The sequence below is a fragment of the Oncorhynchus mykiss genome, chromosome 24 (genome assembly GCF_057628025.1).
Source record: "Oncorhynchus mykiss isolate SJ-2025 chromosome 24, ASM5762802v1, whole genome shotgun sequence".
Lineage (NCBI taxonomy): Eukaryota > Metazoa > Chordata > Actinopteri > Salmoniformes > Salmonidae > Oncorhynchus > Oncorhynchus mykiss.
Genome location: NC_143045.1, coordinates 23,661,579 through 23,676,534, shown reverse-complemented (window position 1 = coordinate 23,676,534; position 14,956 = coordinate 23,661,579). Strand labels below are relative to the sequence as shown.

Genomic DNA, 14,956 nt, shown 5'->3' with positions numbered 1-14,956 from the left:
GAGAGGGAGCAAGGGAAAGAGGGAGAAAGAGAAAATGGGGAGCGCCAACACTGACACTTTGGGCAAGGGAGGCTTGGCTAAACCGCCTATTTATTTGGACGTGCTCTTCCCCCTCGAAAACACATCCCAGTAATCTGACTGTGCAGTGGAATGACTGGCTGATGTTCAGCCTCCTCCAACCGAGCCACATCTGCCAAAAGTCTGTACTTCTATTACATAATACCTCCAATAGCAGTGTTTTGTTTTCTTTCTTTTCTCTAAATGATGAGTCTAAAACGCTTCCTGCCCCTTCATCCTCCATCTTGACACACCATAATATTGACAGACATCCTTCTGAGATGGTTAGACGTCATTGACCTTTGCTAAGCCCTGGCCTGATGTTGATCCTACCAAGCTAAAATCTATACTATCCCCTCACACATGTATACCCTTTTCTCTATCAACAAACCCCTCTCAAGTCCCACACCCCCTCAAACATGTACATACCCTTCTCTCCATCAACAATCTGAAGGGCACCCACCTGGGCGATGAAGCCAATGCCCCTTAAAGGAGGCCTAGGAGACCCCAGTAATTAGACTACATTAGCCCGGTTCCCTGACCAACGCCAAACCAACCAGAGGTGCTGTGTAATGGTACCTAACAGCTAACAAGAGGCAGCCAGGCCTCTGAGCCCCTCCACTGCAGTGCTAATCTGCCAATAGAAATAACTAATGCAGGAGGAGCTCCATAAAAACTTAAAAAAAGAGAGAGAGAGAGAGAGAGAGAGAGAGAGAGATTGGGAGTAACTTGCTGCGAAGGAGAGAACTCCAGATCTCCTTTTCCTCTGCAGCCTTCAGCCCAGATGTTTATGGTCTGCATAAACTATTGAGGTCTTGAGAATGTCCCACACTCGAGTGGGCTGCACCAGCAGCAGCAGTAGGATCAGGAGCAGAGGCAGCCCGGGAGGCTGGGAGCCCAGACTTATCACTCTGTAAATCCTTCCAGCCACAGTCAGCCACACAGAGCAGACCAGACCATAGCAGGGACACCTGGGAAAGAAAGCAATGCAGCTATTCTCCTATGGCACTCAATCAGAGCCACTTCAGGCTATTTCCATGCACTTCAATAAAAACTCCCACTCTTTCATTCTCTCTTTTTCTCTCTCTCCCCCCTTTCTCCTGTCTCTGTGTCTGAGGATACAGTCTCTCCTTGTTGGAGGTTTCACTGTGCTGTGCTTGGTTCGTTCCAGCACATGTGGTATCAAACCGACCTACATGGGTGCAATAAAGCAAACAGTCCGCAGTCCCTCCCTGACAGACTAATTTGAACAAATTCTCAAATTGCGCCCCAAATTGAAAGCACATTGGAGAATGGGAGGCCATCGCGTAGAAAATCTGGATAAGTGACCAACAATGGGGCCAAAATAATGCACAGGCAACCACCCTTATTACTGTTCGCAGCTGGAGACAGAGATTCAGATATGTGCAGAATGCCTTGCTGGCATAAACTTTTATATGTGTATGACTAAGACAAAAGAGACAGGCGTGTGTTTTTACTTTTAGCGTATAGCCGCAGGGAGGGGAAATGTCCCTGCCCTGCTCGGGCCTACTGTGAATAAGCTTAATGACACTGAAGAATGTTAATCAGAGTTTCAATAAACAGACCCCAAAGTAACACACATAATGTACACAGATGTGTATGAAATTATTCCAGCTCGTCGAGGACAGGCTGTCGTCAGGTTGGGAGGAGAGTGGAGAGGCGGAGGACAGGAGAGGGTGAGGCATCAGACGGCCTGTAATCACTAAAAACTTCCAGGGCCTGCTTCTCCCTCTCCTGTGTGTCTGAGTCGGAACCGAGAGCTTAGCCCCGCTCCACCTCTCCTCGTGAGTGAAGCCAGAGGTCTGCGTTCTGGATGGGCTAGCTCCGTGTCTGTGATTGTGTTTGTTTGTGCTGCAGGGGGAAGAGATCGGCTTCAGTTTCATATCTGCGGCCCTGAGGTCAGGGTAAACCCTGGAAAGTCCCCACACTCTTACAACGTCGTGCCTTAACTAACACAGTTCCTCCCACCTCAACGCGAGCTCACCGCCCCGCGTCAATATACGCCCTAATGCTGCTCATTTCTCAAAAGGCCTGCCACTGGTCAGCCTGGCACGGGACGAAGAGAGAGCATTTGTCTCCTGGCTTGGGAAGGAGTCCAAAGCAATTTCAATACCCGAGCCGAGGATTCCGAAGCATCTCTTCTGTTTCCAAAACACACAACAACTAAATCAAAAGAATGGTGGCGGGGGTAGAGCCGCAGTGCAGGACGCCTAAGCCAGGCTAAGTCCCGCGGCAACCATTCCTAATGAAAACTGCTCTGCTGAGAGTAAGAGGGCCCAGCGGCGGTCATTCAAACACATAGAGCCTCCAGTCCATGCTGCATTGTAACACAATGGGGCTGTTATACTCACAGCAGCCATCCCTATTCCCTGGGCCCAGATGCCACGCACAGCACAGAGAAAACTGTTGACACCCACAGAATAATGTTCCCATTACATCACAGCAAGACCCATCACAATTTTTAGGAGAAACTTTCAAATGAGTCAGCCATTAGGGCTCCACCCTGCTCCATGTCATGACGCTTTGCAGCTGCTATTCTTTCTATACAGTACAGTGCAAACAGCAGAGGATAACTGTCATACATAGAGGGTGGGACATCCATGGAAATATTAACTGGTTTACTGAAATAACTGATGTTATGGATGGCCTCCAACATTATGGCTTAGTATGTTTTGTGATGGCCATCCACCAACTCCATTAAGTGCAGTGGATGTCTATAAAACCTGAACTCTATAGCACAGAATGGTACACAGTTCCAGATAATCTCCACGAGATGCCAGATGCTGCCTGTCCTCCTGGTATCTTGCTTATAGATTGCATTTGCATATTGGTGCAGCAAAACCTTGTTTCTTTATAGCCGTGTCTCGCTGCCAAAACGTGTGAGGTCGTAATGTACAAAAGGCCTTCCAATTAATCAGTAAAGCTGCCTCCATTGTATATTACAGATACACTTCCTGTGCTCTGCTGAACACACAGACCTCACTCACTCGCGTGATTCCTGAGGCAATGCACCTGGGCTTCATCTTACTGTGGCCTATGTGGAATAAGGCAATCCTGAGTGGAGGGAGAGCGGGTTACAGTCCAGAGATGATGGTTATCTACAGGGAAAAAACTCTTAAGTCCTCATGGCTGGAATAGCTGTATGTGCCAAGGCCCGCAGGGCGGCCATTTTGGAGAAATGGGGTCCAGTTTTCCAGTAAGGCTGTATCATTGTCTGGCGACTGTAACATGATGACTATGGTGACAAAACACAGTGAGTCATTTAATTTCCCTTGGTTCGGCATACTCTGTTCACATCCAAAAGCACGGGCGATGCCCTGAGAAACAGAGACTGAAATGTCTGTGCTATTTAAGCCTCCTCTACACTATATGAAAAACCAATCCAGGCAAAAGACCAATGTAAAACATTCAAAGTGGGTAAACCACGTTTTCTGGCATTCTCACATGGCCGGGTGAACGAGATTGGACGTATGTCAATGTCAGAATGCAGTACAAACTGGCTAATGGAAGAGACAGAGAACTTCTGTTCTGTTATTGTTTGTTACCACACTGAGAATAAAGATGATTGAGAAACTAGCGTCTTACTATCCATCACTGACATATACTGAAAAAATACATGAACGCAACATGCAACCATTTCAAAGATTTTACGAAGTTACAGTTCATATAAGGAAATCAGTCAATGTAACCTATGGATTTCACATGAATGGGAATACAGATATGCATCTGTAAATACTGTAAATACCTTAAAAAAAATAAGGGGCGTGGATCAGAAAACCAGTCAGTATCACGTGCAGTGCGACACATTGCATAGATTTGATCAGGTTGTTGTGGCCTGTGGAATGTTGTCCCACTCCACTTCAATGGCTGTGCGAAGTTGCTGGATATTGGTGGGAAATGGAACATGCTGTCGTACACGTGTCTGGTGTGTATGCAGGCCATGGAAGAACTGGGACATTTTAAGCTTTCAGGAATTATATACAGGAGGCCGTGCATTATCATGGTAAAACGAGGGGATGGCAGCAGATGAATGGCATGACAATGGGCCTCGTCAGGATCTCGTCACGATATCTCTGTGCGTTCAAATTGCCATCAATACAAAACAATTGTGTTCATTGTCCGTAGCTTATGCCTACCCATACCCCCACCGCAACCATGGGGCACTCTGTTCATATATATATATATATATATATATATACATAACCTTTATTTAACTAGGCAAGTCAGTTAAGAACAAATTCTTATTTACAATGACGGCCTACCCCGGCCAAACCCGCCCGATCACGGCCGGTTGTGAAACAGCCCGGGATTGAACCAGGTCTGTAGTGATGCCTCTAGAACTGAGATGCAGTGCCTTAGACCGCTGAGCCACTCAGGAGAAGACGTTGTTCATAACGACATCAGGAAAACACTCGCCCACACGACGTCTGCGAATGTGAGGCCGATTGGACATACTGCCAAATTCTCTAAAACAAGACAGCTTATGGTAGAGAAATTAACATTAAATTATCTGGCAACAGCTCTGGTGGACATTTTTGCAAAAAGCATGCCAATTGCACGTTCCCTCAAAACTTGCGACATCTCTAGCATCGTGTTGTGTGACAATAGTGCACATTTTAGAGTAACCTGTTGTCCCCAGCAAGAGGTGCACCTGTGTGATGACCATGCTGTTTAATCAATTTATTGATATGCCACACCTGTCAAGTGGATGGATTATCTTGGAAAAGGAAAAATGCTCGCTAACAGGGATGTTAGCAAATTTGTGCACAAAATTTGAGAGAAATAAGTTTTTTGTGCTTATGGAACATTTCTCTGATCTTTTATTTCAGCTCCTGAAACATGGGACCAACACTTCACATGATGTGTTTATATTTTTGTTCAGTATAGATCAATTCAAATGGCTGCCAGAACTTACTTTCCCTGAGGTAATTGAGATGAGAGAGTAGGACTTCAGCGTTGTACATGGTGGTCAGTCGGAGGAAGTCGTCCTTGCTCATCTTACACAGTTCCTTGCCGTCTGTGTTCTGGAACATGGCCGTGTCCATCTCCAGCAGGCCGTACTCCTTGATGGCCCACTCTAGCCACTGGCGGACATGATCCTGAGACCACAGCGACGGATCTGGAGAAATACAAGAAGACAGAGGTAGTGTATACAGCACGGGACAATCTAGTCTTTTCACAGTGATTGAGAATGCATTTCAAGTTTTGGTCTCATAATTATTTCCAAATTATGGCTAATGTATCCATTCGTTATTTTCACTTGTTTATTTAACTAGCTATTCATTCATCCATCTTTCAGTGAATGTATCCGACCCATCCTTTCCCAGATTGTGTAGCCTATGTAATACTTTGATGGAGTGAAATCATACACCTGCATCTATTCTACAGTATATCTGATGTACCATCAATCGCTTCCAAGACCATCAATCGCTTCCATCAATCGCTTTCGTTTCCCAAAGCATTTATCCCTCATAAATAATACTCTGTAATATGTGGATCAATTTGCCAATGTAAAGAGCTCTTTGACTGAACAGACCTCTGTTGCCTGTACTTGTTTAGTCGTACTCCCATGAGTAAACTAAAACATGACTAACAAAAGCATGAAAGAGCCTTCACCCGTGACATAGCTAAATACATCCGGGGCTAATAAAAACATTTCTACAACATCAGAAAATGTATGCCAATTAAGAGCATGTTTATAGGCCCTCCATTTGACTAGGAAGAAAAATTACTAAGAAATAAACCTTTCTCGCAGCCTGGAATGTAGTCATAGTACTTATAGGTCTAGTTATTGAGCAATTAATAACATCGGAAATAAAGAAAAAACAACATGTTATTTTCATTCATTATAAAGAAATACCATGCGGTTTATATTATAGAAGTCATTGTTACCTGCGGGGACGATGACTCTCCTCTCATTGGTGGTCATGTTGGGGGGCGGAGCGTTCTTCTCGTCCATGTAGCTTCCGTAACTCATCTGAGATGTGTCATTGCCCCCCACCAGCTTGTTGCATTTACCCCCCACACTGCAGTCCACTGGGGACTCCCTGCTGCACAGACACACAGTGTCAGTGTCAGAGAGAGACAAGAGATCCTTATATTGGCTCTAAGCAGATGAAAATGGTTTGCAATATAGACCAACCACAGGGCCAATGGAGCAGAACTTGAGCTAGCCCAATGAAATGTAAGTGTCAGGTGAGTTAGTGGTAGATGAACAGCTCACTTTCTGCAGAAGGTGGACAAAAATTATATTTCACTGAGCACAAGCAATTGTTATGATCAACTATCCTTTTGAATCTAGACTAATCTAGGGAACATCAACTCAAATCAGCAGAGTCGAAGACATACTACGACAAGACATAAGAGCTGGAGTCTAGTGAGATGGACTGTGCATACTGCTGAACATACCTGGATCCATTGATGTGGTCATACTCTCTCTTGACGTTCACTCGGACTGGCTGGTTAATCCACTCTTGCTGAGGGGGTAATGGGTTGATTTTGTGGGGCTGGACGTAGTCCTGTGTACCAGATGCAGTCATGTCTGTCTTGGGTAGAGGGGCAGCAGCAGCGTAAGGAGGCTCAAACAAGGACTGGTCTTCACTCACCACTGACAGTGCCTCCTGCAGGCCAGAGGAGGAACAGGTTATAGCGGGGCACCTCTAGAACAACAGAGAGAACCTGTGATCTCACAACTTCAATCTCTCACTTGTTGTAGATCCATTTTGTTTACAGTAATTATGTGCAGTTATGTGTCATATCGCAATCTGGCATCCAAAGGGGTTTGTGTATACAGTGATTGGGCCTATGTAGCAACTACAGCTTCCTGTTGATGTTACCATGACTTCAAACATGACTAAAATCCTGATGACTACTATGCACAGCAAGATCTAGTCTGCGTTTTCCTTCCACAGAGAAGGAACAGCAGATGAAGAATCAACAGGAACAGCAGGGGGGTAAGTTCTACATTGACCCCAGTGCAGTGGCTCCACTGGAACTCTCCTCTGTCTGTGTCCACGTGTTCTGTCTCATGTCTGGTAACTGATACATGGAATACATATCAGATCTATCATTGCCAGAGATGTATATGGGCTAATGGGAATACAATACTTGCTATTCCAATGATCTGACATGCAACAACCTATACACAGAGCCAAAGAGATGTACAGTATTTATGAGACATGCAGGTAAACGGCTATGCCTGTATAGACTGTGGCAGCCTTTTAGCTAAATCCATTTTAAAACCTCTGTTTACTATGAATGAAGGAGCTGGTGAGTTCTGCCTTGCCTCAGCTCTGTCAATGACACATTTTAGTGAAACAAAGCAGCAGCAACAGAGACAAACTGATCTAGAGTCATTACAATTAAGCTGTTTCAAGGATTAGGCTCATGTCTGACACACATCTGATCTGGTAGCCTCTGATGTCACAGATTACACAGATGTCTGTAATCTTGAGGGATTATAGATATTTTAAAAGATAACATCCTAGATCAAGACAAATATGTGCCATTAGCACAGTTCTTACCCCGTCGAAGAACAAAGTACTGTATGTATGCAACAAAACACGTCTGACTGTTCACGAAATAGCAAACATGGATCAAAAAGGCTACAAGGGCTAGATTTCAAAAATCTAATCAAATTGTATTTGTTATATGCGCCGAATACAACAGGTGAAATGCTTACTACAAGCCCTTAACCGGAGCCAATGAGTCCTAACAAGTGAAAAAGTTAAGCAGAGTTTTCCCTGTGGACTGGAGTTGCAGTGATACATACAGTGGCCAGTCTGCTGTTTACAGCCTGTGTACTCATCTCCTGAGAAGTCTAATCTTGGGATGGGGATTTCTATCTACACCGCTAATCAGAATAATACGGCATATTCACATACAGTACAGTACTTTCCAGCAAACTAATGCTTCAATGTACATTCACTAACACTGACTGTATGTGCCTGTAATGTGCCACCGGTTCTAAACTGACCAAGGCGACAGCTTTTAAGGCCATTCATTGGGAGGGCTGGATGGATGATACTTTGTGACAGCATCTGATAATGCCCTCAGAGTTGGACAGACATGCCAGTGATTTCATCAGTCAAACCATCATAGCTGCACACTAGCAGTCTGGTAGCCATATGCCCTATCAGAGAAGTCTATACAGAAGCTAGCCTGGTCTGTGGATGATATGTTGAGAGCAGTGAGGGAATGTCTCAATGTCTCCTGATAAGGGCAGCTCTGCTGTTATGGCTGTTGCACGTTACATTTACACTGACATATCAGCATGTGCCTATCAAGATGACAGGTTTTTTTTAAATAATGTGAGTGTATGCACTTCCAAACAGACAATCTAAAACACCAGTCTGAGTCTATTTGAAATGTGTGTTCTTTATCAATGTGGAACACACACACTGCCAATGGTAAGGGTGCGACAGAGATAAAGTTCATTTATCTACACTCATTGATCTACACTCTTCTCTCCTGAACATCTTGTGCTAACATCCCTTCCCATGTAGACTATTCAAGTAGCCTACAACATAATATTCACTGGGAACAAACAGAAAGGCACTCCAAGCCTTGCATTCTCTAAATGATTTACAGTACTTTTCAATGATTATGTGGTACCATATGATGCCATTATGAACTCAACATAGGTTCATGTTGCTCACAACCCTCATTTATAAACTAACAGGTCTTCCTAAACTCTTCTTGGGAAACTGTGACAGTGGAAGTTGCCACGTGCCTGGGCCACCACAGATGCCTTACAGCCAAACGGCCTGGATCACAAATGCCTCACGATGCGTGCCAGTACCAAGTGCCAGTACCCAGTACACCACTTCCATCCAGACTGCACACGTCTATTGTGTCCTCCACACACACCCATCAGCATGCGATTCAGGAGGCATTCCTGCCCTTTGTTTGAGGAGGAAAGGGAAACCTGTCAGGAAACCAGATTGTGGAGAACAGGAAGCTCTCATGGCTCGATACCCCCCCCCCCCCCTTTTGATGAGTAAAGTCTGAATACAGTTTGTAGCCAATCAAATACACACACAGTGCATGCACAGTCCTGATACATTCATAATAATATATTAATTATTGCTGTTATATTATTGTTATATAGTCATCATTGTTATACATCATCACAATTTATCAGAATATTAACAATCATTTCACAAGGCCTAAATGTTTCTATTTGTGCATGTTTGTGTATTAAACAATCACAAACCATTCGGGTGAAAATGATTTAATATTAATTCAATTTTTCTGTGCAGTCAAAGCTTATACCGTTCCAAAATTTACACCACACCCAGCCGCTACTTCAACCACACAACCCCGCTTCTTTCAACATCCAAAGAAAACACATTGGCAAAACAATACGTTTCCATGGGTATTATAATAGCCCAGTTAGTTAGAAATAAGAGCAGAATAACTATATTTGACAATCGGCTATGTCTACTCAAAGTCAAGACACAATACCGTGGTGCGAAATGCAGTGACCTAACCAACAAACATCTGCATAGCCATGCATCTGGAATTTCAATACATGGAGGACCGTGCTTGAATACCCGTCCCTCAAGACTAAAATATGAGCGCTCCCTATTATGAATGACCTTCTGTGTTCAATTTAAGTATAACTACCCAGGTAAGACTATGAGCCTTTTGTTATTCATGAATTACAAGAAGGAGATGTGCAGTTTTCGCTTCTAAATCACTCCGTGATATTTCCAAATGACATTCTGGCTATTGATATGGCTATTAAAAATGGCAAGTGTTCAACACTCGTTTTACAACCGAAAATATGCGTTAAAAAGCTATGGTTTTACGCATGGATTCTACTTCCTTGTACACCATCAGTAACGTTTTGAACCACGAACTGTGAGAGGATTCCCGGGCACCGTGCCACCACAATTGCGCAGCCACATCTTTGACACACCATACCTTACAAAGAAACGCACGTTCATCTAACCGCACAGCAATATATCGCCTACATATTGCGTAATCCCTAGCCAACACTATTTCAACTGGAGACAAATAATTGTTCTCCATTTTGATATATAATACATACTTTCCACTGAATAAAATTAGCACTTTGTTTAGTTGCAGATGTGCATCTACGCGCTCGTTCCAACATTGAACGCATATATCGAGTCTTAAACGTTTCTTATCCAACCAAAGCTTATTTTCCCTTTCAACGTTTCCTAACGGAAAAGGAAACTTCGGGATAAATAGTAAAAAAAGAAGGACATCTGGTTACCGCTTTCGGAGCAAAAACAAAACGTTCATTGCCCAACATTGTAGGCTACTGCTCACAGACATAGCAACTCATGCTAAAAGGAGGCGCAACTCCGAAAAGCAAAGCTCTCACAAATTCGTACACCCAGTCTTCCACCCTTACCTTAATAGTTCCGTCCATTTTGCGCAATTTTCAGCGAACCCCAACAATATTCCAAACATGACACGCTCCTGAATTAATTCCAGTCCCCGATATGTCGCAGAGAGAAAGAGACAGTTACCGGATGGTTTTTTTCTCTACATTTGGGAAGTGAAGTCACCGCTTTGAGAAGGAAGCTATGTGTGTCACTGCAAGCCCTGCCTTCATTGCAGCTCCAAAAAGCAGGATACTTGTCCCAAAGAGATAAGCAGGGAAAACAATTGCGTGTTTCCTCCGCTGTTAATGTTTTTACTCTGAAATATTTACAGAATGGTTGCCAGCGTTGTGCACATGTTGTTGTAGGCTACATTTGTGTCATTTTTTATACAAACGTCACAGACACTGGCGAATGAGTTTGTTTCAACAATACCATCAATATACATGTATTATGTTAAATTCATTTGCCGATGAAAAAGTAACAATTTAAACTGGTATAGACTGTTATGTGATTCCATAATGTTGAATAATCTCCTCATTGCTTTTAATACAATGCGTCCATTTCCCCCCCTTGATTTTACTTTAGCCTAATTCATCCCCTGCTCTTTTAACATCTTATATTCGCGTTTCCACTGCGAGATGGAGATATAAAATAGAGTTTCACTTTCAAAGCAGACAGATGTTTTCCTCAAGAGTGCTGATGAAATTGACTGTAAATCAAACCAAGAGGAACAAGAACTTGAACTACCTGTGGCAAGGGTTGATGCTCTTTGTTATAGCTTTCCAAGCCTCAGTGACGTTTTCCTGAAACACCATTAATAACATCCAAGCACGCAGCGCCCCAGATCAAGGTCCGCTCTACACGTGTGCGTCTGCTATCCAACACAGTAGGGAATTATGATGGATTGTAGGCTTATATTTCCAAATATTGCAAAGGGGAACCCCCTCTCTAAATATGTTTGGAGTTTAGTTCATGAATAAATGTGTGTGGTTTTCATTAATGTAATGATGAAGTATACCTACTCCCATGATATGTTATTACATTGCTATTACATGTTATTACATTATTATAGGCTTCTATTATTATTATTATTATTGTATTATTAGGTCTAGGCTATAGTTGAACTAATTTCTTCCTTAGGTTCCTGGAGCCATGGACAAACATCTCCTGTCCCCACCCCCAACCATTTTTCCTCTACCTTTGGAAATTGCCCTCATCAATTCAGACACAATTTCAGCTCAGATGCTAGACATGGAGCCAGCTCTGAACGTGACCAGACCAATAGGGCTCTGCCTGAGGGAGCGGCAAGGCCACAGAGCGGCCAAACCGAGCCTGCGCTGCTGCGACTGACAGACGGGCCGGTCTGTCTGCTCTCGACTTGGGGGTCTGTTGCGGGAGAGGCCCCCTCGAGACCACCACATCTGGATCCTGCTTGGGGTCAAGGCTTCTCCTGCCTGAGGCCAGTTCAGCTTCGTGTAATTAAGGGAGACACCTTGTTTAACTATTTAGTGGCCGTAACTTTTTCTAATTCAACATTCCACTGTTTTGGTTTTGTATTGGATTTCGTTAATTTTAGTTCAAAATAAAAGTAGGGCGAATGATGTCATGGTATAATATTCATTATAGATGCTATCCATTTTAATCCAGTTTGCAATAGCAGAGGGCAATAGCATGGCTTAACTTTTAGAAAATAATAGATGTTTATTATTTTAAATAGCCTATTGACTAGTATGCCTAATAGTGAATGTCTGTCATTTTCTGGGCCATATAAGTAGGTCTATTTCCAATATGCCTAACAACCCGTAGAACGCTAACACAATCTTGTGTGATTTGTTGACACCTGGGGTTACTTGAGGAATAATGTGACCAAACTCTGAAATCACCTGCCAATATTGATTGAGTTGGTCATAGAGGCACAGTAAGCGAGGCAAATCACTAAAAAAAACTAAAGACTAAGTAAGAGCTAGGCTATCGCTAATCAAATTACTCTCGCCATTACGCACGAAACATGCAGGTTTATGCAAAGAGAGAAAAGCTATCCCGGGTTCCGCCAAGGCCATAATGAATACTGTGGTAACAAACATTTTCGGAGGCCAATAAGCAGATGCAAGTTGGTTTATATAGCGAACCACATAACATCTGGCTTGACGCTGAAACTTGACAGCCAGACATTTCTTACCACGAGCTGTGGGAAGCCATAGCTCCTCCATTGGATAATACAAGAAGTGGGTGGATACTACTAGTTTCAGTTTTTAAATAGTTGCCCTTTTGCTCATCGTGAATTTACAGCACTTCACCACTTCACTTGCTTACAAGTGCGCAAGAATAGCCTATATAGGCCTAAACATCTCCATAATGTAATCAAATGATCTAAGAGTAAATTATAACGGCGATGATTATGCCGGTATTATTATAGATATTCATCATAATTATTAGTCAAGATTATTAGCATACTGAAAGGCCTTTGTTTATATTGTTCGTGAACAAATATTAATTAAGAAAAGACCAAACAAACGTTAGGCCTACAAAATTCCACTTCTATAAATTAATTTATGTGACAAACCTTTTTGGCCTATTATTTTAACCACTAGGCTTACATAGCCATAGATATGGATCGGCCATTTAAGATTGTTCATTAGACTTCAGAGTTCTGGTAAGCCCCTTCCCTCTCTCGGCAAAAAGAAAAACAAGTAAAATACTCAGGGCAAAAAGCAGAGACTGCAGCATACAAGACCTAACTGTCTGGTCCCTTGCTCGGGGCCATAATTCATTTGAGATTTATTTTTATTGGAGAGCTCGAGCCTCGCCTGGCCTTAACCTAACAAAACAAATGCTAGACCATGGATTCGCTTGAATGAAGCAGCATATTTATTTAAAATTTGCCTTGAGGCGTGCCTGGTTCACATTCTAACCAATATTTTGCACGAAAATGCAAAATAATTAAATGAACGTTTCGATTAAAACGAGGGCAATGCGATATTCATTGACCTGACCTACTTTGTCTGAAATGTGGGTTGCTTAAGGAATCTTAAGCATTCAGTGGTTAACCAAAGAGTACTTCGCACAGGTTCTTGGATTGGTTTCCCAGTCATTGCCCCTTTGTCTTATTTAGGGAGCAAAAAGGGTAATTTCAAAACACATTTTCTCCTCAAACATTCCTTGCTGTTCAAGTCTCCCAAAACAAATCGTGAATTGTTCAGAGGACTCAAGCAATGTGGCCAGTGAAAATTAAGTCTTTCTGCAGAGCGCTACAAACGTTATGACTGTATGAAAAGAGCCCTTATATGCAAAGGGAAATAAGTCGCCAAAACATAACAAGTCACTCTTGGAATATTTTGATTATAAAGATATTATGAATGGCTTGACTAAGCACAATTGTTCATTTTCACAAGCAGACATGCTCCGCCTATAGGCAATTGGTCTTCAACCAATGATCTATGAAAGATATGGCATCACATTTCCAATAGTATTTTAAAACAGCCTGACTCACATAATAGCCTGGCGAAATGTTTATGTGTTATGATGAGCACTCAACAGGCAGAACAATGACAAGGCATATACACTCACACAACACATTCCCATAAAACATGACGTCTGCACGTACCCTGATAGTTTTCCAAAGTCAGATTATGGCATGTCCGGGATTGGGCAGTTTAATGTGGGATTTAAGATTAACAATGGGAATGCATATTTCGTTTCAAACAAATCGTCCCAAGGCCTACACATTGTCCGCTTGCAAGAATTACACGCTGTACCATGTGATTCAATGCACAGAGTTTTAAACCTGAAAACCAGCACTATTTGCTTTGTTTACATTCTTTGAGATTGTGGCGGAGAGAGAACAAAAACTGCATGATGTCAAATATAATAATGTGCTATACCGGTCCCGCAAAGATATTAAATCAAACTTGATGTCCAGATAGATTAACAGAATCACATTATACAGTAGACTACCATACAATGTTTGAATACAGGACTATTCTGCAGAACGGTTATAACATGATAACAACAATGGAATAGAGAGAGGCAATTGTGCCTAGATTTAATTGATAGGATACCTATTCAATATACCTCTCATATTATGCGTAAGGTAGGCATACCGATAGAGATTTAAAAAATGACAACCAGATGCAAATTATTCGCAAAGTATCCTCATGAATATAAAATTAGGGACGACCCAGAACGTCCACCAAAATTACCTGCTCGAAGAGACGATGTTGTCTTACCTTGACATAAGACGAAGTGTCAGGCACGGTCTGAAACATGTTCATAGAACCGAGAGGGCCGAGAGGTGTTCAACAGTGTTCAACGGGCCCTGGGGAGAGTAGAGGAATATTAACACAAAAATAGGGAAAAACTGAAAGAGTGAAATATGTTATAAAATAACAATGCATTAAAATAATTATAACACAAATAAATAGATTCATAAAACATATTCATAATATGCTAATATTGTGCATAACAATACTTATAATAATGTGCATATTGATCATCAATTGTGGTTCAATGCATATGATAAT

General features: G+C 42.4%; 1 protein-coding gene across 4 annotated transcripts in view; it reads right to left on the bottom strand.

The window, feature by feature from the left end:
* Positions 1–14,956, bottom strand: part of LOC110504034 (Friend leukemia integration 1 transcription factor) — a 34,665-nt gene that overhangs the window by 17,113 nt on the left and 2,596 nt on the right. Inside the window, exons 2-5 of one of the 4 annotated variants that reach the window (XM_021582831.3) lie at positions 14,663–14,751; positions 6,487–6,698; positions 5,971–6,128; positions 4,994–5,197 (exon numbers count right to left, since the gene is read on the bottom strand). In XM_021582831.3, coding sequence (XP_021438506.1) covers positions 4,994–5,197; positions 5,971–6,128; positions 6,487–6,698; positions 14,663–14,707 — 619 coding nt within the window. In that variant the 5' untranslated portion in view covers positions 14,708–14,751. Of the gene's footprint in view, positions 1–4,993; positions 5,198–5,970; positions 6,129–6,486; positions 6,699–10,462; positions 10,670–14,662; positions 14,752–14,956 lie in introns of those variants that run through there. The other 3 variants (XM_021582832.3, XM_021582833.3, XM_021582834.3) reach the window with 3 other exon arrangements.